This window comes from Silurus aristotelis, assembly GCF_946808225.1.
Source record: "Silurus aristotelis genome assembly, chromosome: 6".
Taxonomy (NCBI): domain Eukaryota; kingdom Metazoa; phylum Chordata; class Actinopteri; order Siluriformes; family Siluridae; genus Silurus; species Silurus aristotelis.
In genome coordinates this window covers 21,474,068-21,501,206 of record NC_139579.1, presented here as the reverse complement: position 1 = coordinate 21,501,206, position 27,139 = coordinate 21,474,068, and the positions used below count along the sequence as shown (strand labels likewise).

General features: G+C 39.9%; 1 protein-coding gene across 1 annotated transcript; it reads right to left on the bottom strand.

Moving 5' to 3' along the window:
• Positions 1-122: 122 nt before the first annotated feature.
• fzd3b (frizzled class receptor 3b) lies at positions 123-24,828 on the bottom strand. The gene is made up of 7 exons (XM_083544000.1): positions 24,497-24,828; positions 22,862-23,423; positions 13,321-13,517; positions 11,735-12,752; positions 4,010-4,158; positions 3,073-3,309; positions 123-1,768 (listed from the first exon to the last, which is right to left on the bottom strand). The coding sequence occupies exons 2-7, from the start codon at positions 23,114-23,116 to the stop codon at positions 1,552-1,554; spliced, it is 2,073 nt and encodes a 690-aa protein (XP_083400126.1). The 5' UTR covers positions 23,117-23,423; positions 24,497-24,828; the 3' UTR covers positions 123-1,551.
• Positions 24,829-27,139: the final 2,311 nt, after the last annotated feature.

Below are 27,139 nucleotides of genomic sequence, written 5' to 3'. Positions count from 1 at the left end.
TTGTATTTACTAAAATCAACTTTTTTATATGTAATTTGAGAAGCACCTGTACATCTGAGTAATAGAGGCTTACTCTTGAAATATTCTTTAATGGTTTTAAACAGGGAAAAAAAACACCATTCATGGGCAGTTTTTTCTTTATTAAAAAAAAAAAAACAATCCGACATTTTGCACGACCCTACAACAGAAAGGAAATATTTATACAGTCAACAGATAGCCGTAGTTAAAGTGCTAAATTTCCTCCATTTACAAAACAAAATCGGTGGCTTCTACAGTGTAGACGACGGTTGAGCGTCTCGGAGCATTGAGCACACTTTAGAGACTGAAGGCAAAGAAACTGGAGAAGCTGTTAAAGCACGGTCATTTTACAAATCTCAGGTCCACATTCACATTTTCAGGCACTAAATACCACAAAGAGAATTCATTTTTTTCTGACGGGTAAACAAGCACTCAGGGATAATCATCCACACGTCTGGATTTAACTGCAATTGAACTAAAGTAGGACTCAGAACTGAGCAATATAAAAAAAAAAACCCCCACTTCAAATAATACAAAATATTCATAAATTGATATAAATATGTATTAAATTCTGAATTCTGTACCAGAGAAGGATCTGGAGGCAGAAAATAATTAGTGTTGCACATTTACATGCTTACAGTAGAAGCACACATTGCATAATGAAGTGACCAACAGGAATGTCAGACAGGATCAGGGCTTTTCCCAGCTTTTTGCATAAAGCATGCAGACTGGAACTCGTTTGTCTACCAGAAGCAGTAACCTGCTGCAGTGTTGTGGAATCATTCACACTAGTTGCATCCACAGAGGTTTCAGTATTCCATCAGTAGTTTAAGAAAAGATAGAAAATGTATTTCCTTGGGACATTTCAGATAAGACACATGCACAGTGGGAATGCTGCACTTTGCCAGTCATGGCTCACTATAGAATAATGAACAGGACAGTGATCAGAAGTTAACGGTTTCGTGGGATCTCTGTGCTGATGAGGTAGACGGACGCAGCATGGAATGGAAAGTCTGGTGGAAGTGAGGTTTCCCGGTATGTGGTTTCTGAAGAGTACACACGCTCATCACTGTACAGAAACATACACATCACAAGCGCTAACGTGAGTAAATCCTTTACTCGCTCCATCCTGTACCTGTAATTCCGAGATTTACTTCCTGCTTCAGCTTTATATGTTGCTTCGAGTGCTGAAAAAGATCCTCTGTGATCGTATGAGAAAGACACTAAGACACCGCACAGCTGCAGGTGACTCAGTTAACTGAGACATGTGTCTACAGTCCCTCAGCAGGGGGCAGAGTAACGCTGCGTTACCTTGGAAGTGACCTTGCCCCGTCACCCGCTCGGATTTTCACAGTATCAAAGAACCCGGGCTTACAAAGGTGTATTGTGTAGCGCAGGCAGTGTGGACTGATGCACATTCTCCCAGAGGCTCTACATGTTAAATACACAGACCGTACCAGCTTCATGCTCGCACCATATCCATCTGCAGAGTTCAGGTGCGAGTCGAGTCGTGTGCACACTGAACTCTAGTGATTACGCGCTCGCGCCGTCTTCCTCCACCACTCGGTTCATACTGGAGCCGTGGGTTAAGTTGGTAGGTGGAGGATGGCTTAAGTCCCGCACGCTGCTGTGGCGTGATTGGCTGTCGAGGCAGTGAAGGCTGCTGTGATGAGAGAGCTGCTCGTTAAGGCGGGGCATGCTCCCGTACGCCGGCTGCTCCTCCATGTCTCTGTGGCTGGTAGGAGTGTACCTGCACCATGACAAACAGAAAGGAGCTCATCATCCAGGCTTTATACAAAACATGCATGAGATCACTCAGTACTACAGGTCTGAACGACGTACTCTTACATACATGAGGCCTTTTGTTATCGACATCAGGCACGTTTCAACGTGTACTCGTACTGAAAACATGCAGCTTCCCTAAAACATTTCTTTCACCAAGGTCATGAAGTGACGTGCTTACGTAATGTATAAAGCACCGATCCCGGCCTCTAAGGCACCGATCTCTAGCCACATGTCCAGTCTGTGTTTAAAATGGGCTGAAACAAGTATGTGTGAGATCAGATTTACTTCACATGCATACTAATGCATGCTGAGTTAATGCCATCATGTATCTGTCTCGAGGTAGTAATAACTGTATAATTTCACCCTTTTGCTTTGGAAGAGATACTGCGTCATTCTGCCAACAACCTGGATCATGTACACTTCAAAGCTCTGTGAAATCGATTACAACTGAAATCCTTCCATAGACTTTAAATGTCTCCTTACAAAAACACCACCACGTCAACAATTCCACATTTAAACGGGTTAAGATCATATGGTTAAATCTGCTTTTGTAATTAGATGTAGATTATGTGGTGCATCTGCTCTAAACATTAGTGCATGAGCGGTTACTATAGAAACAGTAATAACGTATCAGAGTCTACATTAATAATAACCTATTGTTTATGCTGCATCTGGAGTCACTGTGAGAGACGCACCGTTATACAAAAATCATTTACCAGATTCAAGAATCCAGTTACGCTTGTGTGGTAAAGCAGCTATAAACAACGCTTCCCTCAGCAGCTCCTCGGTTTCTCTCTCTCTCTCTCTCTCTCTCTCTCTCTCTCTCTCTCTCTCTCTCTCTCTCTCTCTCGAGGTTAATACGATAAAAGAAAACCAGACTGATTACATTTTCCAGTGAGTACAAACTCAAAGAGTCTACTGAAGACTTTCTTGTGGTGGAAGACGTACTGGCAAAATACACAGAACTGATAAAGACCCCTTGCATAAATGGTTCCTTATGGAAAACAACACATTTATTAAGCCATAGATTATAAGGATTTTACAAGTAGAAACAATTGTATTAATATTAATATAATAAACTAATAAAGTAAACCTGTAGCTGTTCCAGTTATAACATCTTCTGGTCAGCAATATTTTATAATCCGGCAGTGCAATATAATAGAAATTAGAATAGAAATGAGGTAGAAATAAAAATAATTTAAATGCAGGCAAAATGCTAAGCCCTCATGCAATAAAAGGGGAGGGAAAAAACCCTGGGCTGGTCTTTACCTGCCATCACGTGTGCGGTGCAGGCTGCCGTGGTAGCTGCTCATCTTGCTGTGGACACTGCTTGCTTTACTGCGCACATCATCTAACATGGCCAGATGAGTGGATGAGGCGTGGGTGGACGTTCCCTGTGTGGATGTGCCACGGGACTTGCGGATGATGGGGGTATTGGGGTCACGCAACAGAGCCTGAGCAAAGTCGGGCTCCTGCAGAACCTGACGGCTATCATTCACTGCACTGCTGCAGGAGAGGAGAAAAGAGCACCAGAGCCAAACAGTTAATAAGCAGCCTTACGGTGTGAAAAAAAAAATTATATGTAGATTACAACGTGTACTAAAAACTATTCTTTGAGCACTATGTAAGACGGCAAGTTTAAATGATCTCTTCGTGGCTACTTTATAGACTGATGAGAAGTCTTCAACTGCATACCTTAACTCCACACTTCATTAGGAGCACTACACTAATACTGAGTAGGACCTCCCTTTGCCCTCAAAGAGCCTCAATTCTTTATGGTATGGATTCAAGATACATGTTGAAATGACTGTTGTGCAATTCTATAGATTCAATAGTAATGCTGTGATTTCTCATATAGCAAAAGGCGGCTTGGGTTCATGGATTCATGCTGTCGGCAACAAATTTTGACCCGGCCGTCTATGTGCCTCAGAAATCAACCCTCAGACCCGGTTAAATTTTTTTTGCGTCTTCATCTGTCTGGTGTTCCTGAGCCTGTGCCCACTGCAGCCTCAGCATTACCCAAAGATTCTGTGTTTTTTACATTGCACTGCTGCATAACGACAGGCTGATCAGATAATTGTGTAGGTGTAATTTTTTTTTACATTTCACTCAGGTTGGGGCGTGTATTGTTCGCTTTGTGTTCCTCTGATGTCTAAAATGTCTAAAGTGAGGTAGAAGCAATGTACCCATTTGATAAGGAACTTACTCTTTACGTCTGCGACCGTGCAGAAAGCTGGCCCACTCGAAGCAGGTCTTCTTACTGCCCACCCAGAACACAGACGGGATGCCAACAACCAGCACCATCAGGTACTTCATTACAAACAGAACCAAGTCAGGCCTGCTCGTCTGCTCCACCTACACACACAAATTTTAGCAATGAAACTGGATACAAATATTATTTGGAATGAAGAGCTGATGTGTTTCTAAACAAACACACTGCTCAAAATTACATCTTACGGTAGGTTTACAATAGGGTTCATATGTGGTTTATTGGAATCATAATTCATACATATGTAGCCTCACTTAAGCATCAAGCAAAATGACAAAAACACTGATGTTTTATCTGTGGAAAATACAACTGCAACAACAAAATCCTACAAATGAGAGGGGCAGAGCCATGTTTTCAGGTCAAGTGTGTGTGTTGTTTGGCTGCACAAATATTTGTATGTGTGTACTTGACTTTCAATACTCTCCTTACAATGTATTAGTTTCTCAGCTATGTCAGTTCTACAACGTCAGATTAAAGCTGATTGGGTCTCATATCTCTCGAGTGCACCAGCTTGTTCAGGATGCACAGTCCAGTGCACACAAACCCTATCCTACACACACGCACTCTCACAAGACTATAAATTAGACTGATGTGAGCACAAAACACAAACAGATAAGGCACTTGCATTAAATTATTTGATAACAGGGTGAATTCTTAAACTTCAGTGGAGCAGAATAATAACTCAAACACTTAAGGAATGTAACACAAACTAATGATGTGTGCAGAGAAGAAAATCACTGATCTATATAGTACTTTATATGCAGTTCACATTCATGCATTCCCCTGAATTAATTGTGTTTTCCAAATGGAAGCACAGGAGCATATTCATTACAGTAAGATTTGATTCCCTTTCATTCTGCATTACCAGCTGTTGCAGGAATTTAAGTGACCACAGAAAGCATTCTCACAATGCTTCATATGCTCCTGAAAAGCAGGGTCATCTCAAACCAAAGTGTAATATGCAAATGTTTAATCCAAATGCACTACTCTGATAAAAAACCTTCAAATACTGCACAGGCTAAGGCTGGGTTTGTTCTGCATGAAGATTTCAACCCACAGGGATGATCCATTCCCTAACATCCCTAACACAGAATGCTTACAAAATGATGGTCATTTCTGTAGGACGTTTTGCTTTTTTGAAGTATAGAGCAGTTGCATGCTCAAAAAAACCCTCAGAAGCATAAGGTTTTATTCTGGTTAGGGTCATAGTAAATCTATTTTGGTCACAACATTGGACACAGGGTGGACAAATTCACAGCAGATGATAAGCAAGGCCATCTCACATGTTGAAAAGAAAGACCCAGCTCTTTGCTTGGCATTTTCTCTAGCCCGCTACAGATGCTGTCACACGAAGCAATCACATGCAAACGATGACAAACCTGCAGATTAAAGGAACCAGAGAGAGAAAAGCAAAAAGCCCTCTTTGTTCTACCTTCACATGCAGCTCATTCTAATACACCCACAGCTTTATAAAGTGGAGTTCTCTTCAGACGATCTATAATTATAGTAATGTAGCTCAGTGTAGGTAGGGCAGGTTGCAAGTGGACTGAGTAGGAGTGTTTAAAGAGCTTCCATCCTGCAGGAATCCATCCTGCATGGTCTGGGGAAGCGAGGAAGAGATAGAGTGAGTTTCTATGTCACATGACACACTGCTCCAGTTGGACGACTGTGTGATTGTGCACAGAGAAAGGCCAAGGGTCTTGGATTACATGGCAACATAAGCACACAGTGTGTCACTGTGGTGTATCACATCACACCATTCTTTCACCGCACCACTAAAAAGGCATAACTTGGACATTCTTTTGGAAAATGTAGGTCTTGAAACATTATGCAGATTAAACAGAGATGTCTAAACAGCAAAATGCATTGTGAAATGTGTGTGTTATTTATTTATATACTAATATATATATACAGTGAGGAAAATAAGTATTTGAACACCCTGCTATTTTGCAAGTTCTCCCACTTAGAAATCATGGAGGAGTCTGAAATTGTCATCGTAGGTGCATGTCCACTGTGAGAGACATAATCTAAAAAAATAAATCCAGAAATCACAATAAATGATTTTTAAACTATTTATTTGTATGATACAGCTGCAAATAAGTATTTGAACACCTGAGAAAGTCAATGTTAATATTTGGTACAGTAGCCTTTGTTTGCAATTACAGAGGTCAAACGTTTCCTGTAGTTTTTCACCAGGTTTGCACACACTGCAGGAGGGATTTTGGCCCACTCCTCCACACAGATCTTCTCTAGATCAGTCAGGTTTCTGGCCTGTTGCTAAGAAACACGGAGTTTGAGCTCCCTCCAAAAATTCTCTATTGGGTTTAGGTCTGGAGACTGGCTAGACCACGCCAGAACCTTGATATGCTTTTTACAGAGCCACTCCTTGGTTATCCTGGCTGTGTGCTTTGAGTCATTGTCATGTTGGAAGACCCAGCCTCGACCCATCTTCAATGCTCTAACTGAGGGAAGGAGGTTGTTCCCCAAAATCTCGCAATACGTCGCCCCGGTCATCCTCTCCTTAATACAGTGCAGTCGCCCTGTCCCATGTGCAAAAAAACACCCCTAAAGCATGATGCTACCACCCCCATGCTTCACAGTAGGGATGGTGTTCTTGGGAAGGTACTCATCATTCTTCTTCCTCCAAACACGTTTAGTTGAATTCTGACCCAAAAGTTCTATTTTGGTCTCATCTGACCACATGACTTTCTCCCATGACTCCTCTGGATCATCCAAATGGTCATTGGCAAACTTAAGACGTGCCTGGACATGTGCTGGTTTAAGCAGGGGAACCTTCCGTGCCATGCATGATTTCAAACCATGACGTCTTAGTGTATTACCAACAGTAACCTTGGAAACGGTGGTCCCAGCTCTTTTCAGGTCATTGACCAGCTCCTCCTGTGTAGTTCTGGGCTGATTTCTCACCTTCCTTAGGATCATTGAGACCCTACGAGGTGAGATCTTGCATGGAGCCCCAGTCCGAGGGAGATTGACAGTCATGTTTAGCTTCTTCCATTTTCTAATTATTGCTCTAACAGTGGACCTTTTTTCACCAAGCTGCTTGGCAATTTTCCCGTAGCCCTTTCCAGCCTTGTGGAGGTGTACAATTTTGTCTCTAGTGTCTTTGGACAGCTCTTTGGTCTTGGCCATGTTAGTAGTTGGATTCTTACTGATTGTATGGGGTGGACAGGTGTCTTTATGCAGCTAACGACCTCAAACAGGTGAATCTAATTTAGGATAATAAATGTAGTGGAGGTGGACATTTTAAAGGCGGACTAACAGGTCTTTGAGGGTCAGAATTCTAGCTGATAGACAGGTGTTCAAATACTTATTTGCAGCTGTATCATACAAATAAATAGTTTAAAAATCATATATTGTGATTTCTGGATTTTTTTTTAGATTATGTCTCTCACAGTGGACATGCACCTACGATGAAAATTTCAGACCCCTCTATGATTTCTAAGTGGGAGAACTTGCAAAATAGCAGGGTGTTCAAATACTTATTTTCCTCACTGTGTATATATATATATATATATATATATATATATATATATATATATATATATATATATATATATATATATATATATATATATATATATATATACATACATACATACACACACATGCACTAATATATATATATATATATATATATATATATATATATATATATATATATATATATATATATATATATATATATATATATATATATATATTACACACACACACACACACACACACACACACACACATAGATACACAGTACAGACCAAAAGTTTGGACACACCTTCTCATTCACCTTCTCAGAGTTTTCTTTATTTTCATGACTATGAAAATTGTAGAGTCACACTGAAGGCATCAAGGGCTATTTGAGCAAGAAGGAGAGTGATGGGGTGCTGCGCCAGATGACCTGGCCTCCACAGTCACCGGACCTGAACCCAATCGAGATGGTTTAGGGGTGAGCTGGACTGCAGAGTGTAGGCAAAAGGGCCAACAAGTGCCAAGCATCTCTCGGGGAACTCCTTCAAGACTGTTGGAAGACCATTTCAGGTGACTACCTCTTGAAGCTCATCAAGAGAATGCCAAGAGTGTGCAAAGCAGTAATCAAAGCAAAAGGTGGCTACTTTGAAGAACCTACAATATGACATTTTTCAGTTGTTTCACACTTTTTTGTTATGTATATAATTCCATATATAATTCCACATGTGTTAATTCATAGTTTTGATGCCTTCAGTGTGAATCTACAATTTTCATAGTCATGAAAATAAAGAAAACTCTTTGAATGAGAAGGTGTGTCCAAACTTTTGGTCTGTACTGTAATTAATATATATATATATATATATATATATATATATATATATATATATATATATATATATATATATATATATATATATATATATATATATATATACACACACATACATACACACATATACATATATACACCACAGTGAGGAAAATAAGTATTTGAACACCCTGCTATTTTGCAAGTTCTCCCACTTAGAAATCATGGAGGGGTCTGAAATTGTCATTGTAGGTGCATGTCCACTGTGAGAGACATAATCTAAAAAAAAAAAATCCAGAAATCACAATATACGATTTTTAAACTATTTATTTGTATGATACAGCTGCAAATAAGTATTTGAACACCTGTCTATCAGCTAGAATTCTGACCCTCAAAGACCTGTTAGTCTGCCTTTAAAATGTCCACCTCCACTACATTTATTATCCTAAATTAGATGCACCTGTTTGAGGTCGTTAGCTGCATAAAGACACCTGTCCACCCCATACAATCAGTAAGAATCCAACTACTAACATGGACAAGACCAAAGAGCTGTCCAAAGACACTAGAGACAAAATTGTACACCTTCACAAGGCTGGAAAGGGCTACGGGAAATTGCCAAGCAGCTTGGTGAAAAAAGGTCCACTGTTGGAGCAATCATTAGAAAATGGAAGAAGCTAAACATGACTGTCAATCTCCCTCGGACTGGGGCTCTATGCAAGATCTCACCTCGTGGGGTCTCAATGATCCTAAGGAAGGTGAGAAATCAGCCCAGAACTACACGGGAGGAGCTGGTCAATGACCTGAAAAGAGCTGGGACCACCGTTTCCAAGGTTACTGTTGGTAATACACTTAAGACGTCATGGTTTGAAATCATGCATGGCACGGAAGGTTCCCCTGCTTAAACCAGCACATGTCCAGGCACGTCTTAAGTTTGCCAATGACCATTTGGATGATCCAGAGGAGTCATGGGAGAAAGTCATGTGGTCAGATGAGACCAAATTAGAACTTTTGGGTCATAATTCCACTAAACGTGTTTGGAGGAAGAAGAGTTGATGATGAGTACCATCCCAAGAACACCATCCCTACTGTGAAGCATGGGGGTGGTAGCATCATGCTTTGGGGGTGTTTTTCTGCACATGGGACAGGGCGACTGCACTGTATTAAGAAGAGGATGACCGGGGCCATGTATTGCGAGATTTTGGGGAACAACCTCCTTCCCTCAGTTAGAGCATTGAAGATGGGTCGAGGCTGGGTCTTCCAACATGACAATGACCCGAAGCACACAGCCAGGATAACCAAGGAGTGGCTCTGTAAGAAGCATATCAAGGTTCTGGCATGGCCTAGCCAGTCTCCAGACCTAAACCCAATAGAGAATCTTTGGAGGGAGCTCAAACTCCGTGTTTTTCAGTGACAGGCCAGAAACCTGACTGATCTAGAGAAGATCTGTGTGGAGGAGTGGGCCGAAATCCCTCCTGCAGTGTGTGCAAACCTGGTGGAAAACTACAGGAAACGTTTGACCTCTGTAATTGCAATCAAAGGCTACTGTACCAAATATTAACATTGACTTTCTCAAGTGTTCAAATACTTATTTGCAGCTGTATCATACAAATAAATAGTAAAAAAAAATCATACATTGTGATTTCTGGATTAATTTTTTTAGATTATGTCTCTCACAGTGGACATGCACCTACGATGACAATTTCAGACCCCTCCATGATTTCTAAGTGGGAGAACTTGCAAAATAGCAGGGTGTTCAAATACTTATTTTCCTCACTGTATAATCAGGTTGGCTTATTATGGTCTATGTGCACCGGAGACCATTCTATGATTATATGTTTGGGTTTTATGATCAGTAGTGAAGTACAGTTCTTTATTACTAAACACAGACAGTCCTATTTATTATCGGTAAGTCAATTAATAATTATAACCATATATTTCTGCAGATATTTGGTGGCCACAAAATCTAACAATTTTTTTTTTACCATAATTCCATAGCACAAGTCTTTTAAGAAATAATTGTTGCTTGGTTAATAAAAAGGTCTCGCTACATACAGTATAGTTTCAGTGATCTCACTACATCGTACACATGAATTTACTGCAAGAATGCACCCCCCCACCACAATGCTTTTATATGCTTAACATGCTATTTACTTCTGTAATTTTTTATTTCAATTGCTGCCGAGAGAGAGAGAGAGAGAGAGAGAGAGGAGGGAAGTAACGGAGTACAAATACTTCGTATTGTACTTAAGTAGATTTTTTTGGTATCAGTACTTTACTCCACTATTTATTTTTCAGACAACTTTTTACTTTTACTCATTACATTTTTACACAAATATCTGTACTTTTTACTTCTTACTTTTTCAAAACCGGCTCGTTACTTTAGTTTTAATCTATTGATTTGGTGAAATTATTTTTTATTTTCACTGCGCGCTGATTTCAGCCGAACAACCGATTTCCTGTTACTGCGCGTCTTTTTCCATCCGCTGGTGTATCATGTACTGTCTCTCACTCACCACAGATGTAGACTAGTTTACGAAGATAAGAATCAGCAGGCAGAAGGCAGTAAGAAGTTTGGGGTTAAAGTGGATGAGACAGAGGGAGTCAGTGATGTAACATGACTGAGAACAGACACTTTCATAATCATAATTTTTTCTCTGCTTGTGTTCTATATGTGGATCTTCAGCCTGGATACATTCATTCGATAACAATTTTTTTATTTGTTTTGTATTAATTAAAATATATATATATATATATATATATATATATATATATATATATATATATATATATATATATATATATATATATTTGGCTGTCAAAATTTAAATTATTGTAAACGGCACTAAGTTTTATTAACGCGCTATCAATTAAGTGCGCATTTCTGTTTTTACCATTTTTATAAAAAATATAAATACATTAATAAATATCTAAATATAAAAGAGGGGAGATTAAAACCTTCAGGAAAAAATACATTTATCCACGATGTACTTTCTTTACTTAGATATAAAATAAATAAATAAATAAACTCCAGATAAAAATATTTTTAATCAGTAAACTTTTGTTTCAAATCAAACACAAAATCCGCCATGTTTTACACAATTAACCCTCTAGGTGGCGTTTTGTGGGTTTTTCCCTCAATGGCGACACAAACTACTTTTTACTTAAGTACATGTCTGAGCCAAGACTTCTTTACTTTCACTTGAGTAAAAAAGTTTAATCAGTACTTCAACTTTTACCCAAGTATTTTAAAACTTGAGTATCTGTACTTCTACTTAAGTAAAGGATGTGTGTACTTTTGCCACCTCTGGAGAGAGAGAGAGAGAGAGAGAGAGATGGAGAGATGAATAGATGTGTAGCAGTGGTGTTACCTGAAAAGGGCAGGGGATGTGATACTCTCTGCAGCGATCCTGTACCCAGGTGGTCTCCCACACTGGACGGTATGCCTGTTCATAAAGGTAACAGCCCAACACAGTCAGGAGTGGCACCAGGTATAGAACGGAGAATATGCCAATACGGATCATGAACTTCACCAGCTTGTCCTGGTTCTCCTTCTCTAGAGGGATCTCCATGCGGATCCGGTTTAAAGCCACAATTCCAGCAAGGAGCAGAGACACGCCAACCAGCACGTCCAGGCACAATGGAGCCAGCACGAACCAGCGCAGAGTGTGCACATCGTACAAACCCACAAAGCATACGCCGCTTATGTTATCCCCCTCGATCTTATTCATGGCCAGCAGCGCTACAGTCAGCACACCAGGTACGCCCCAGGCACTGGCATGAAACAGCAGGGCTTTCTTTTCAATGGCCTCACTGCCCCACTTTGGCACAGCAGCCAGGAACCAGGTGATCGTGAGGATCACCCACCACACGCTTCCAGCCATGGTAAAGAAATAAAGCACCATAAAGAGCAGAGTGCAAGCTTTGTTATGGGAGCCCTGAGTCACTGTTGAGGCTCTGAACTGGCCTGGACTAGCTGCATTACATGCTACACGCTCCTCCAGCAGAAAGCCCAGGAAAAAGACAAGGGACACCATCATGTAGCACACAGCGTAGAAGATGATGGGCCGCTCGGGGTAGCGGAAACGAGTGACGTCGATGAGGAATGTAAGGAACGTGAAGAGTGTTGCGGACAAGCAGACGATGGAGATGATGCCGATGAAGTAGCGGATAAAGGAGAGCTCTTCTTGGCCAAAGTACATGTTGGGGCAGGGAGGGGAGCAGTCACGCACACCCAGAAATGTGTAACCCAGCTCAGGATCGATCTTCAGCTCACGAGGACACCAGAAACCATAATCTCGCTGCACTGTCATAGGCAACTCGTCCGAGGCATTTGGAGTAGTGAACGTGTCTACAGCACGAGGATACGGCTCACTACAGTCCGGAAACCTAAATGCACACAAAGAAATCATTTTTTTAGTTATTGTAAATTAAAAAGCTAACAAAAATGATGCCATGTGTAAAATATTAATAATTACAAATTAATAATATAAATAATAATACATTGAGCAATGTTCTAGGGTGACTTCCATATTGCAAGCTTTAGTACTCTCTGCTCTAAGGGGGGAAAGATGGCTTTACGGTGTATGGAAAGAAGCATTTGTTTGGCTTTGTAGCTCTAAACTTACTTGGGGGGGGGGGGGACTGAATATTTGCGGTATATTTTCTGAGATTATTAACTAAATAATTTGTGTTCATTTATAAATTGATGGTACATGCAAGAGTAGTCACACGTCTGCATATCTAGACTTACTTCTAAACAAAACTTACAATAAGGCACAAACTAATACATTATTTTTATTACCGCTTTCTCTCCGTTAATCTGCTTTGAGACAAAGTCCATTGTTAAAAGCACTATACAAATAAAAAATTACATTTCTACTCAAACAATTCTGATGAATACTTATAATTATGCCAGCAGTCCATGTGACCCAGTGGCCAAAACTGATTGCGTTACCTGCTGCACTCCATCTCCTCAGGCCATGACACGCCAAACATATCCATTAGCTTGTGACAGTCTCTCTTTGAGTGGATACACAGGCTGCGACAGGGCATCGACATGCGACCATACTCTGTACACACAGGGGCGTAGAGTGCACAAAGGAAAGGCCTCAGGTCTGGAGAACACTGCAGGTTCACCATGGGGTGAAAGAGCTGGGGAGAGAGAGAGAGCGAGAGTGAGAGAGAGAGAGGAGCTCAGATTCTGCCAAGTGCATTTTGACAGAATGACAGTTCTCATAACAGCTTGCTGTGTGATGCCAGAGCTACTTCACTAGAACTAATCAAAGCAGCTTGGTAAATATAACTTTTTTTTTTTTTTTTTTTAGACATGCTAAATTCAACTGTGCAGAATGATGAGTGTAATATTTCTAAGACAAGATATACAAGATGCACCTGTTTCAAAAGGTCATTCTATTGAGGACACCACTCGTGAGTTTTATAAGAAAGCACAATGTCTGTAGAGGTACAAAAGGAAAGACCATGAAAGTTTCCCTCAGTACTGTAATCTTATGGCAATTCCTGAGGGTTGCCAGCCTGTGGGTGGCTCTGGCTGTGCTTTTGTATCCCCAAGGAGACCAGTGCATGCTGGGAGACAGAACAGCTGCAGAGTTAGGCATTAACATGTAAATCTCTGAAGAAGCGAACAATGCCCTTTCACCTGGGGCCAGCCAATACACATGCACTTCCTGCTGGGGTCTGGCCCTTTATCAAGGGCCTGCTGACTAGGGGGAGAGGGACATGGATACACACACCACCAATTATTTTTTTTTTGCAATGTGCTGCATTGAAAATGTCAGAGGTTTTCAAAACTTTTCACATATTTAAATAGACTTACAATGTAGTCATTGATTTTTACTTTTAGACAAGTTAATGTGTGCACACTAATTTGACTTGGAATCCACTCTGTACTTTATGATGTCCTTCCATTGCTCCTCCCATCCTAGACTAATAGTTCTAAATAGCAAAAGTAATAGTGAATTGTCTGTAGCCTATTTATATCTAGCATAGTTTAAGAACACATGGTGGTATATCGTGTTTGTTTTTAGACAACAAACTTAAAACAAAAACAAAAAGTTAGTGGGGAAATTGCAATAGCTAGGATTTTTTCTAGAACAATAACTAGTAGATATCGATGAAAAGTAATGTACAAATTTATACACATGCACAAAATGTGGGGATGAATGTGTAATCATGCCAGTTGTTTAAAATCATTTTCTGCCACGTGATTGTGTTGGTATTAGGAATTGTACACATTTGAACCTTCGCAGTCACAGTTTTCTCGACAGCCTTTTCTACAACAAGGAGTCAGGATAGTTCACAGGATGAAATGAACAGAAACAAGATGTCATCAATATATTAAAGGAGGTGAGGAAATATTTAGTTTCTTTTCAAACTGACGAGATTAAACAGAGATCAAAAGATGATCAGAATTTTACACCTACCAGACACAGCTGTGGAAATGGACAGGAGACTGCTGACTTTCACTCACCTCATGTAATATTGATTTTGTCAGTGACCTGTTGTCCCTGTACCCGCTCTACTGCTAAAGTCTGTAAGTGCTTTCTGCTTGCCAGATTGAAATGCTTGAGTTTCAGGAATGCTGTAGCTGCTGCTGAATGTTTAGTGCTGCCTAAAGCTGAACTACAAACTGCGTGTACATTATTCATGGACTTGAGAATGAGGTAGAGCACTACAGCAACAGACTCAAGACACAGCATGGCATTTTTATTTTATTTATTATTTTTATTTTTTGTGTCCCTACCCCATATCTACTCTGACATTAATGCGTAAGCAAGCAAGACAGACTCTAAAAGAAGAGAAACAAACAGGGAATTAAAATTATTTAATAAGTGTTGATCATTCTTCAGGGTTAATGGATGTGTAAAGGACTAAAAACAAAAAAAAGGGGGGGGAGAGAGAGAGAGAGAGAGAGAGAGAGAGAGAGAGAGACTATTTTTGTTTTTTAGACCAGAGGCTGAGATCCTGTCATTTAAACTAATATCACAGCAAGGAGAAACATCACACCACCGTGTTTAGTAAATAAAGATTAAAGGTCTTTAACTCGAGGCTCACAAGTCAAGACTGCCACTGGAAAACATGAAGAAACAATCCTCACAGTGCTGCAAATCAGAGATCAAAAAAGATCAGCTCTTCCTCAAACATCGAATCAGACACAGGGTGAAAAGCACACCACCGAGTCAGACACGGGGTGAAAAGCTCACCATTTCAAAATCAACCTGTGCTACATTTATACAATAGCAGCTTAGATAAGCATTAAACAGAATGGAGCACTGGCTCTGGATCTGTTTTATCTCATGTGCAGTTTTCAAGCTTTAAAAGCATATTTGGCTTCATTATTTTATGCCATGCAGTGGGTGTGCTGCACCACTGGGTTGTGTTTTATGTGAAGAAACTGGACCTGAGGGGAGAGTGAGTCGTGGATATCTTGCCTTCCCTCTGCTCACTCTTCATCGAGTATCTGATGACCCAGCCTCTGAGCGAAGCGCCTGTGTGGCTGACCAACTCAGAGAGCTGAAGCTTTATAGACTCCAGAGGGCACATTCAGCATACTGAAGCCTCTCTTAGTTATCAGCTTTACTGAGCTACAGCAGCCAAGCGATTCAAGCAGAGGAAATTATAGTACAGAATCCATGTAGTGTGTGCACAAAAAAAAAAAAAAAAAAAATGCATTTCTCAATAAGGAAATCATAACGCAGGAAATGGAATAAATGAATAAAACGGTGTTACTATGAAACAACGTTATTAACCAACATAAAGAAAAAATTCAGAAAGAAAGAAAAATTCGTATTGTGTTCAAAACTGCATGAATTCTAAATTCAGGTTCATTATGCAATATAAAAAAAGATTTGAATGATAAAAAAAAAAATCAGTGTCTGTGGAACGTTAAGAAAATCAAAAATTGGTCTTTTCAATCACACTTATACCAACGGGGGAAAAAAAAAAAAACGGTAACTTTAAATAGCCGCCTTCTTTAAATTAAACTAAATGCATACTCATCCAGAAACAAGAGTGATGTAAGTAACGTCCTCCACGTGAAGGAGATTAAAAACATTTTCATATAACAAAAGAAAATAAGGAAATAATTGAGGTTTAGCTTATATTATCTCCTCAAATGCAAATGCAAGCACATTATCTAGTATAATCTCTGTGCCTAAGATGCTAATGGGTAATTAAAACGTTGCAGTCTCGGATCTGATTACCCGGCTGCTATGCTAGGCAGCCCACACTGCACCGGAGGAACAGCAGGAGAGACGGGGTGGGCTTTTTTGGCAGGAGTGAAAAAGAACACATTTGTCTCTCACAGATGCCAACAGCCACTCCTCTTGAAATACTTAAATGGAAGGATTAAGTTTCTGCCTGTTTTCCCTTTGTCTAAGCTACAATTTACTGAAAGAATCAATGGCGGTTAGGCCTTCAAATGTATGCCTGCTTTCAGCACTTCCTGCTCTACTCAGGCATGTTTGTGTGTGTGATGTGTAAAGGTATCGAGCTATTCGACAGCTACGGCGCAGTAGAAGGACACATTCGGGCCACAGCTATTCTTTCTGAGGTCTATATTAGTAGCAAGGTAAGAAACAGAGGGTGAAAGGAAATTAGAGGGACAATGACATGAAAAAGTCAGTAAGAGTACTGCACTTGACTGACAGCTGGGGTAATCGCTGAGCTAGATGAATTTGGCTCGGAGTCTAGACCTCTCACTCTCGTTTCTCTCGCTCACTTTCTTTCTCAGTGTGCAGGGGAGGATTTGGGTTGCTATTAGTGGAAGAGCCGGTTTGCCAGCTTTTTCCAGTGAGCATACTTGTGAAGAAAACTGGGTTCTCGAAGGATTAACTGTTCAAAAGCCTCTGAATATACAGACTGACAATATGCCACCTTTCCCCTAATCGGCTGTGTGTGGACCTGTGATTGCCTCTGATTAAATATCATACATACTTAAATGGTTCAGAGCAATTTAATTATCCATTGTGTATTTTAAAGATCAGATGACAAACTTAGTAATCGTAAGGATTTGATTACCATTGACTCATTATAGTGCTTCAGAGCATACAGGCTTTATTACAGGATAAAGCTTCTAATTCATTACCGTTCAGAGTTTTAAAATGAAGGGGAAAAAAATTCCTGGGGATTACCTAATTTGATTACTATTTCCCAAAAATAAAAACCATGAACACGTAATCCTTAAAAGGCCATGCAGATCTTCTTATGTTTCACCCACTTTATCTCTATTCAGATCTATGAATGAGCCCCATAGTTAATGCGCTGGGCTGCCAATAATTCTTGCCGTTTGTTCTTGTGCAAAACACACACACAGCAGAGAAAATGGCCGTGGGTGTTTGTATGGCATCCTCTTCTCTTCAGATAACAGCACCGAGAGTCCAACTGTGCTTGCTTGCTCGCTCACACACACACACACACACACACACACACACACACACACACACACACACACACACACACACACACACACACACACACACACACACACACACACACACACACACACACACACACAGCTGCAGCTTTGTGCTGGAGATGGAAAACCATTTTACACAACCATTTTGCACAACTTTTGTCTACAGCTGTGTTCTGGGTGTGGCTAATGCAAACAGCTCTCACACGTCTCCAGGCTATGTTCAGTGCCCGGGTGGAAGGTGGCTCAGCTGGCAGCATTGAGAACTCTTAAATGAGGGTGTGAAACAAGCAGAGAAATAGCGATGTGAGCGACATGGAAACACTGCAGTAACTCTATTCATGGTAAATAAAAAGCAGTGTGCAGGAGCAGACACTGAATAAAAAACACAGCCTGTCTGTCTAACCAAGATAAACTTCATCTGCACCGACCAATTGGCTCCGGGTGGCCCTCCACACTCTCCCACAATGGTGAAAAAGACCAGCAGCACTGAATAGGTAAAACTGCCCAAAGGGGGAATTATTTCCTCAATATTTGTTCTTTTCTCAATCTTTACAAAGAAAAGGGAAAAAGAAAGAATGGCAGCTCCCACACTCCCTCTTTCCTGTCATTTAGTCGTCCTTGAATCAGGGGTCTCTTTTCTGGCAGGGTACTTCCTCCACTTCACTCGTTTGAGGGCCACATTCTTCTCCTGCCTTTCCATCAGCGCTGTCAAGGCAACCACTGATGCAGAAAAAGACCGGGTTAAAAAGAGGGTCTTTGATGAGCCCTCATCCTCAGGGGTCGGAGGTCACTGAGAGAAACCACCTCCTGAGAGCAGAACTGCATGTCCTTTTGTGGACTCACAATTACAAGCGGTTTCCATAGTTTCCATTGCTGCCCCAATAAGCCCAGCTAAGAAACAGGAATTGCTTGGTTATTTAAAAAAAAAAATAAAAAAATAAAGAAAATAAACACTTAACACTTAACTAACCCATATAAAACACTGTCATCAATATAGATTATGATAAATATGATAAATTAGCATTACAGTGCAGAAACAGATGCTTCCAGCACTGGGACTGCACACATCACCGCTGCCTGCCTGAGTTACACACATCCAGACTGAAATTTCTGATGAACGATCCAACAAATAAGGTTAACTATGGCTGTAAAAATAAATAAGCCAAAGCAAGATTTCTTTAATAATTTGCCACTTAGTGGCAATGCAAGATCAGGAAAACGCACAGTAACTATGTGCATTTCACACCTGAGTGATGAGCGGTTTCAAGGAAAAGGGTGCAAAAATGTCCACAGATTGCATCCACAATGCTTTAATGCTTCTGTGGTGTAAAGGCAAATGTCCAAGTTAATAAATGTGGCTTTAAAGTCATTTAAAAATGGTAGTGCACATATGCATTCAAAAACATATCTAAATGCTAGCTTTGGATACTGTAGGTTGTGTGTTTCTATGTTGAACAAAGATTTAGTCCTCACAACTATGAAATATGTAATATTTTATACTTTAATTATGTAATATACATAATACTTGAACCAAAGTATGACTGAGACAGAAGATTCAGCTTGCTAACATGTAGGCATCAACTCTTTTAAACACATTGTTTAGAAGCAGAAGACATTATTTTTCAAATATACATTATGGTGATTTTTCCCCCCATATATCCCAGCTTATTAGGAAACTGGGGCTGGACTGCAGAGTCAGCTAGGACACTGAGCATGTCTGACAGAGAGAGTAATTGCCTTGCTCTTGGGCCCAGCGGCAGCTTGGTGGTGCTGGGGCCTGAACCCTCGACATTACGGTCAATAACACAGCGCATTTAAACACTGAGCGTCCAACACCCCCCCCCCGTAAAAATGGATTAACAGTGGAACGAAACGCCCTAAAGGATTAACGCTTCCTTCAATTAAGAAAGTAGTTTTATTACAAAAGTGTTCTGTGCTACTGGAGCTATATTCTAATTACATTTAGCATTAACACTAAACTGTTACACTTTGGAATACTAATAAACAAGTTCACCAGTAGTCACAGAACACATCAGCACTGTTAGTGTTCCTATCTTGATTGGTTAATATAAAATTGTTAAGATTCAGCTGGAAAACGTTTATTAGCCACTTGATGTATCCATTTGCTCCTAATATCAACATCATGATGAGACTGAACATGCATTTGTCTTTTAGTTTTTAAGTTTACAAACCAGCTTTTTGTTTGTAAAACTTGTTGATGCTAAAGATCTCCAACTGTACAGTTCATTTAATCAGAGATGATGGAAATTGAGGTGACAACTGTTTGTGATTTGCAACAGCATTTAAATAATTGTTTGAACACACACACACACACACACACACACACACACACACACACACACACACACACACACACACACACACACACACACACACACACACACACACACACACACACACACACACACACACACACACAGCATTTAATTTGACAGTCAAAATGGAGACAGAATGAACTGCGAGATCCATATTAATCTTAGACTTGCCATCACTTGTGTTATCTTTCATGAATACAGTGAGTGTGATTCACCAGGCAAAATAGAAATAAAGAACAAAAAGATAAACTTCTGACACAATTGTAGATTACAGAACCATTCAAATTACAAAGCAGGTTAAAAGCAGGGTCCTGTGATACTACCTACAAATCCATGCTTGGATAAAAAACATGTTTATGCTGTAAATTTACTGGTGAGCTCACACACACACACAAGCCTGTCATTACCAGGAGCTCAGAACGCATGTCAGATCTCACAGTTACTGCAACCCAGCTGCAGCCCTGCACCACCCTGCAATTAGCCAAACTCTATTCTTTAGCCTTATCAGGCTCGGGTGAAAATGCTGAGTCTGTTTGAAAAACATTTCTTCCATCTACCTAAAATGATTATCATTAATCGGTGAACCTTCTACATCAAGTTATGTTAGTAATCGTTATTTTCATTATCTGAAGTCTATCTGAATATTGACGTTACGTTCTATTGAGCTTTTTTCATGAACTTTTGATCATGAGCAGATCAGTTCTATACCTAAAACAAGCTTAAAAAATATCAGTACTTCTGCAACCCTTTAAATGCCACGCTGATGTGTGAAGCAGATTATGCTCCACCACTGAACCTACTGATCCCGATTCTGGGCTGCTGTATTTATCTCAAAATAAACACACAACTTTTAGCTAAACTGTGGTTCAATAATAATTTGAATTATTTATAGATTACAGTTTAAAGCCCACCCTGGCTAAATATACAACTATAAAGGTCATTCAAGCCTCTTATTCCTGAGCTCCTCTAAACCAATTAGCACAATTCTGATCTTTTGCATTAACATCAACCTAAAAATAATAAATGTGGCTTTAAAGAAGCTTAAGTTGTTTAAAGCAGGTAACAAAAAAGATCATATAAGAGCTCAGAAATATTATACACGATACTTTAAAATATATCTTCTGTACAAATTGTTTTGTTTTCTATAATTTTGGTTGAAAATTGATTCGGAACTTATGCCAATTTGTATAAGATTGGCTTTTTTTTGCAGACACTATCTTCGACTAAGCAAGTAAAGAATTTTAATAAACAATGAAGGTCATTGAAAGGTCTTTGACAAACTAAATATTTCTGAATTTATAAAAACACAATATACTACCCTGGTTGAGTGGCTCTGTTAAAAAGTCACGTTGGTCCCAAACAAGTATTAATATAGAGTTAGTTTCATGTATGCTATACTCGTTGTTTTTTAGCAAACATGGATTTTCTCATGTGAAATGTGTTACCGTTGTTGCTACACAGCTTTTGTAAATGAGCCACCACTGCATTAAAGCAGATTTGCAGGTTTTGTATGTATACTACCATTTTATTTATTCATTACTTTGTCCTCTGTCTAGCACGAATAATCGATCAGGACCTGTTATAATCACTACTATGCAGTTCTGTTGTAAAACAAAAAAATATTTGATGAGCACCAAGATGACACTTTGCCATATTCTCTGTTTCTAATACACACATGCAACGAGCCTGAGTGTGAGTTGATACTCCCTGTTCCCATTAACGCTGCATGGTGCTATGCTGGCAGAGGAGGGGGAGGGTCTGCTATACAGGATCGGCTCTGGTTTCTCAGCGCGCACACACACACACACACACACACACACACACACACACACACACACACACACACACACACACACACACACACACACACACACACACCATCCCGAGAGTAATGTAATACAAATCCATGGGGAATAGTGAACCCTTGTGACAGATGGGCAGACGATGACATGGCGGCACCCCATACTACAGTAGGGCCCACACGACCTGCTATCAACTGACAGCGGACACTCCGCTGCGCTTTTAACTAGCCACAGATGCACAAGCACTCTCCACCGTGCCTTCCACTGTGACTAAGTAACGGGAGAAATGGGATCATTCAGCACCTCCATCCACTGTAGGTCTTAGATGATTATATTAGCTGTGATGAACAATGTTGGCTAACAGCATTATTTCCTTTCACCATATCTGGAATAAAGCATCCTTCAATGAGCTACGTGCAAAATGGCAAAAAAGGTAGAGGCACGAAGTATTTAATACTTAGTGCAAATACCTACAATTACGAGTCTGTCCATATCGCATTATTATGAACTCACCCATTGCTCCACTATTGATTACCTACAATAAACTAGCATTCGATTTGACAGTCTCAATAATTCACAAGTAAACAGATCTTTCGAAAAGCAACTGACGACAGAATGCACTGTGGATAAAGAACGCTTTTTTAACAGTGCAATATGACAAGTCTGTGCACCAATCTGTGTGCATTTAAAAACAATAAAATAATAAGTAAGGTACCGCGGTTTAACAACCTTATTTGTGTACGACTCGTTTAATTTGCTAAAACGTCACCCACTGCTTTATTATTCAAACAAGTCGGTGTAGAATGACAATCTACAAGCTTACCCAACAACAAGCTCCATGGCAACCCCATTTTTCCCTCACCTGCCCACACAGAACAGACCAACAGGGAAACAGAGGAAGACGAAACAGTAATATGCACTTACCTCCATGGCGAGAGCAGCCGTCTGTTGGTCGTAGTGGTTGAGCAGGTTGGGCATGAAGGTGGTGTTATAGGGAAGATCCTGACACATACGGAGCCCTATGGGCTCACAGGTAAACGTGCTGTGGCTTCCCACGGAGTCCATTAGAATAGCAGAGCTGCAGGCAAACAGAACAGAGGCCAGCAGCGTCCACAGCAGCCCCATCCTCCTGAAGGAGAAACCGAGCACAGGTACCAATAAATCCACTCCGAGGCTCATCCTTCATTTGCAAAACGAAGCGTGGCAGGAGGTGTCAGTAGAGCACGGGAGCCGATTCATCTTCAAACCAATATCCACCACACCCAGAGAATCAGGGAGGTAGACTAGGCTGGTCCACTGCGTCCATCCCCCTGTGTGCGAGCGCTCACAATGCTGATGCTGCTTGCCTCAGTGCACTCTTTGATCAGCCACCTCAAAGCCAACCTATTCATATAGGTCCAGAGCTTATAAGATGTCCTTCAACATGCTGGTCAATATAGCCATCAATAAACAGCATGCATGTTGTATTCACGACCTCTAGGCGCACCTGCAACATAAAACGACACGGTACAAAACATTACAATGTAACTCAAGCAAAGAATTATTAATTTGTATTAATTTGAACTGTAATTATATTTGAAATGTATTTCTGCCTTTAGTTTTTTTTTTAGTTGCTATAAAAACCTTTATATGACAAGACTAAATGTATATCAATTACATTAGTGTTTGTATTTACATATTTAAGGTCCCCTTAGTGTCAAATACATAATTACATGGAAACAAAATCCTAGTGTACTAAGTGAATGGATTATTAGCCTATTCCATGAACAAATCATAAAATAAAAACATAGGATGTGGATGCATAACGTGTAACATTCAATACCCCTAAATAAACAAAGTATATATATTAAATACAAATGTTATTAAATATAATGCCAATTTCAATCATACTATTAATTATTATAACAGGATGCAGTCATGAACATCAGCATTCAAGTAACTTGTTTATCAGATGACCATCTTTGCTCACACACCCGCATCCCGCTGATCAGTGTGTCCAAAGGTCCACAATCCAGACCCGTGTAAGTCTGAGACCCACCCCAACACCAACCACCCCAACACAAACCACCCCGCACCGCGCTCCTGCGCGCATGCGCACTCCATCAAACAGCGGTGCAGGACAAGATCTAGGCTTTTTCCCCCCCACAAGTGTGTGTGAAAGGAATGAATAAAAATTTAATGTGTATCACACCTGAACACAAACAATTTACAATTTAATGATCAAATATTTACAATGCATAATTACTAATCTGATGTGTGCACGAATTATGTGAAAGACGGCTGTCGATGAGCATGAATACTGTATAGAGTGAATTAAACCATACTTTGTATTTTTTTTTTCTGCATCTTTTGCGTGTCCCTATAACCCCTCTGCCTTCTGATGCGCGTGCACAGGGCAGAGCTCAGCGATACATGTCTTGCGCGTTTTCATTTCAAACGTGGGAGGAACACACACACACACACACACACACACACACACACACACACACACACACACACACACAAGTAGTAGTGTCTCTGAAACGACCAGGTTTATGAAATGTAAAATTGAAACTTTACCGTCAGTACGCGTTATTCCTCAGCTCCTGGTCGACGTTTCTCTGGGGTATGACAATAAACCGCGTCTTCGGTGCAACAGCTCTGAGCGTCACGCACTCACGCGCACGCACTCGACAGCAACACCAAAAGGCAGACACTTCCTTGAAACTGAACCGAGTTTACCTGTACACATGGCGAACACTGTAAACTATTAAAGGCCGTGAAAATGTCCTGAAACACCTCCACAAACACACACACACACACACACACACAAACAGCAGCACGGAACGCTGCTCGCTTTGCATACTCCAGGCGAAACTGCCCCTCCCCTACAGACAGGCCCCGCCCTCCTCTCACTGCGCATGCGCCCAGCATGAGCACCGCCAGGGCAGGATGTCTGTCAGGGTGCAGTTTATTGGATAACCACAGCTTTCTAATTAGTAATCCCAAAGATCATTAAAACTACAAGCATGCTCGGTGAACTGCTCATTCACAGGCCGCTACAGCCTCTGTTTGAGCAATCAAAAAAGCCATTATATTAGAAAAAATGAATTCAAAAGATATATGAAGTTTCACTCATGATGTGTATATTTTTGATCAGGGACAATGATGAACGTCTATGGTCTAAATCAGGGGTCACCAACCTTTTTAAAACTGAGAGCTACTTCTTGGGTACCGATTAATGTGAAGGGCTACCAGTTTAATACACACAGTTTTCAGTTTGATCTGAAATAAACATTTGCCTTTTATTATATGTTATTATTAATAATAAATGATATTCATCTATGTGAAGAAACTGATCAGGTCAATGATTTATCATAATGATTATCAACAATGGTTTAACAAAGTAGGAAACAGCTATTTTCAGAAAAGGCCAGCAGGCTACTCATGTGGTCCTTGCGGGCTACCTGGTCCCCGCGGGCACCACGTAGGTGACCCCTGGTCTAAATGAACACATGGGCAGCAGGGTGGCATTGCTGCTGTGACTCACTGATGTTTGCAGTATTTAAAATTCCTGCAACTTATTTTTAAGCATACTCTACAAATTTGTAAGAGTAGCGACAACTAATAATTTGCGTTTCACCACAGGATGCATTGAACTCGTCTGCACTGAAAGGGAATCTAGCAAGGATTTAAAATTTATGACCATAAAAATACTTCCAAATTATCCCCAAATGTGACTCGATAGTAGCTCTAGAGAAGAGATGCCCAAATTAGGGCCTGTGGTCCCAAGTTGGTCAGTGGAGACCTTTGATTTGGTGTACAATGCATTGTATGAAAAGAGGAAAAATGGCATATGGAAAACCATTGAAAAATAAGGACAAGATTATCATTAGAGGTCACTGAATACCTGTACAGTATTAGGCATTAAATACTATTGTACAATAAATTGGATTGTTCTGTTATACTAAATTTGACTGAACTAGAACTTATAACTTCATTAGTAAAGTAGATTATTAAGTAATGTTTTTAATTTATTTTTAAATATTATGAATGAAATTTTAGTTTTAATATAATGTTCTGTATAATGCACCATTTATTTTGGTTCGGCAATCTCAATTAAGTTTGTTTTGGGGTCTTTCCATTTAGACACCTCTGTTCTACAGTGCTAGTTGCAATTGGCCCCAAAAGTGTAAATCATTTTTATTAGACCCTCCCCAATCAGCGTGATAACTGTTATAACTTTTTACCAAATGGTTCCACAGTCTGCCATAAACACCCTAACCAGAGGAAGAGGAAAAAGATGGCAAGTAGAATAACAATTGGGTGCCTGCTCTTCTTGGTGCTTGACCCAATAATGACTAAAGACATATTTAGAAAAAAATTATTCAGTAATTTGAGTCACATAATTGTGTAATTGAATAAATACAGTAAAATGTGAGTCTTCTAGTGGAAGCATTCTGAGTCTTATTCTAGAATGACGTATAAAATAAACGGACATTGAAAGCAATTATTAAGGCCAACATTTTAATCCTGCAGAAGAATGATATTCATCACTTTTAACAATAGACACAATAGTCAAATATTCAAAATGAGCAAGCAATAAACAAAACACAACCTATAACTAGGTGAGATGACTTAAAATAGAAACTTTTAAAGGATGAACCAGATTTAAAAGAGAGCCTATGCACTTTCAGATCACACCTGATTAAATTATATAATATTACTCTTCCCAAATTGCCTATATTATAAAATCAGCTAATAACACTTGACTAACCAATGAACGAATATTTTACGTTGTCTTACTGTTGTGTTGTTTTTTCCTACCAGAACACAGGTGTCAGAGCTGTTTTGGCAGCTGGTAGTTGCTCACAGTAAGTTATATTTTTAACCAGGCAGACAATAAATACATAAACTAGCCTTTCATGACATAGTATGAGATGAAGAAGATGAAGAGCTGAACAAATAAACAGGTGGAGAAGTGAATCAGGTCACTACCACACCACAGCACAGCAGGTGTGCAATACAATGATAAATAGACCCTAAACTCAAATTTTATTATCCTTATATCTTGATGGATGGCGTTTACACACTCGCTGAATAGGAAGAACAGATCAGTGTTTATATCATTTGATCATTTGAATCTAGAGAGCTAATTATTATTTTTTTTATTATACTTCAACAACAATATACCTTAACGGACAAAAGAAACAAACAACCACA

Coding starts and splice junctions, on each gene's coding strand:
- fzd3b (XM_083544000.1), bottom strand. CDS start 23,116: ATGAGCCTCGGAGTGGATTTATTGGTACCTGTGCTCGGTTTCTCCTTC. Junction 12,753..13,320: donor GAGGAGATGGAGTGCAGCAG/GTAACGCAATCA, acceptor GTGTGCATTTAG/GTTTCCGGACTGTAGTGAGC. Junction 4,159..11,734: donor ACATCCCCTGCCCTTTTCAG/GTAACACCACTG, acceptor TTGTGTGTGTAG/GTGGAGCAGACGAGCAGGCC.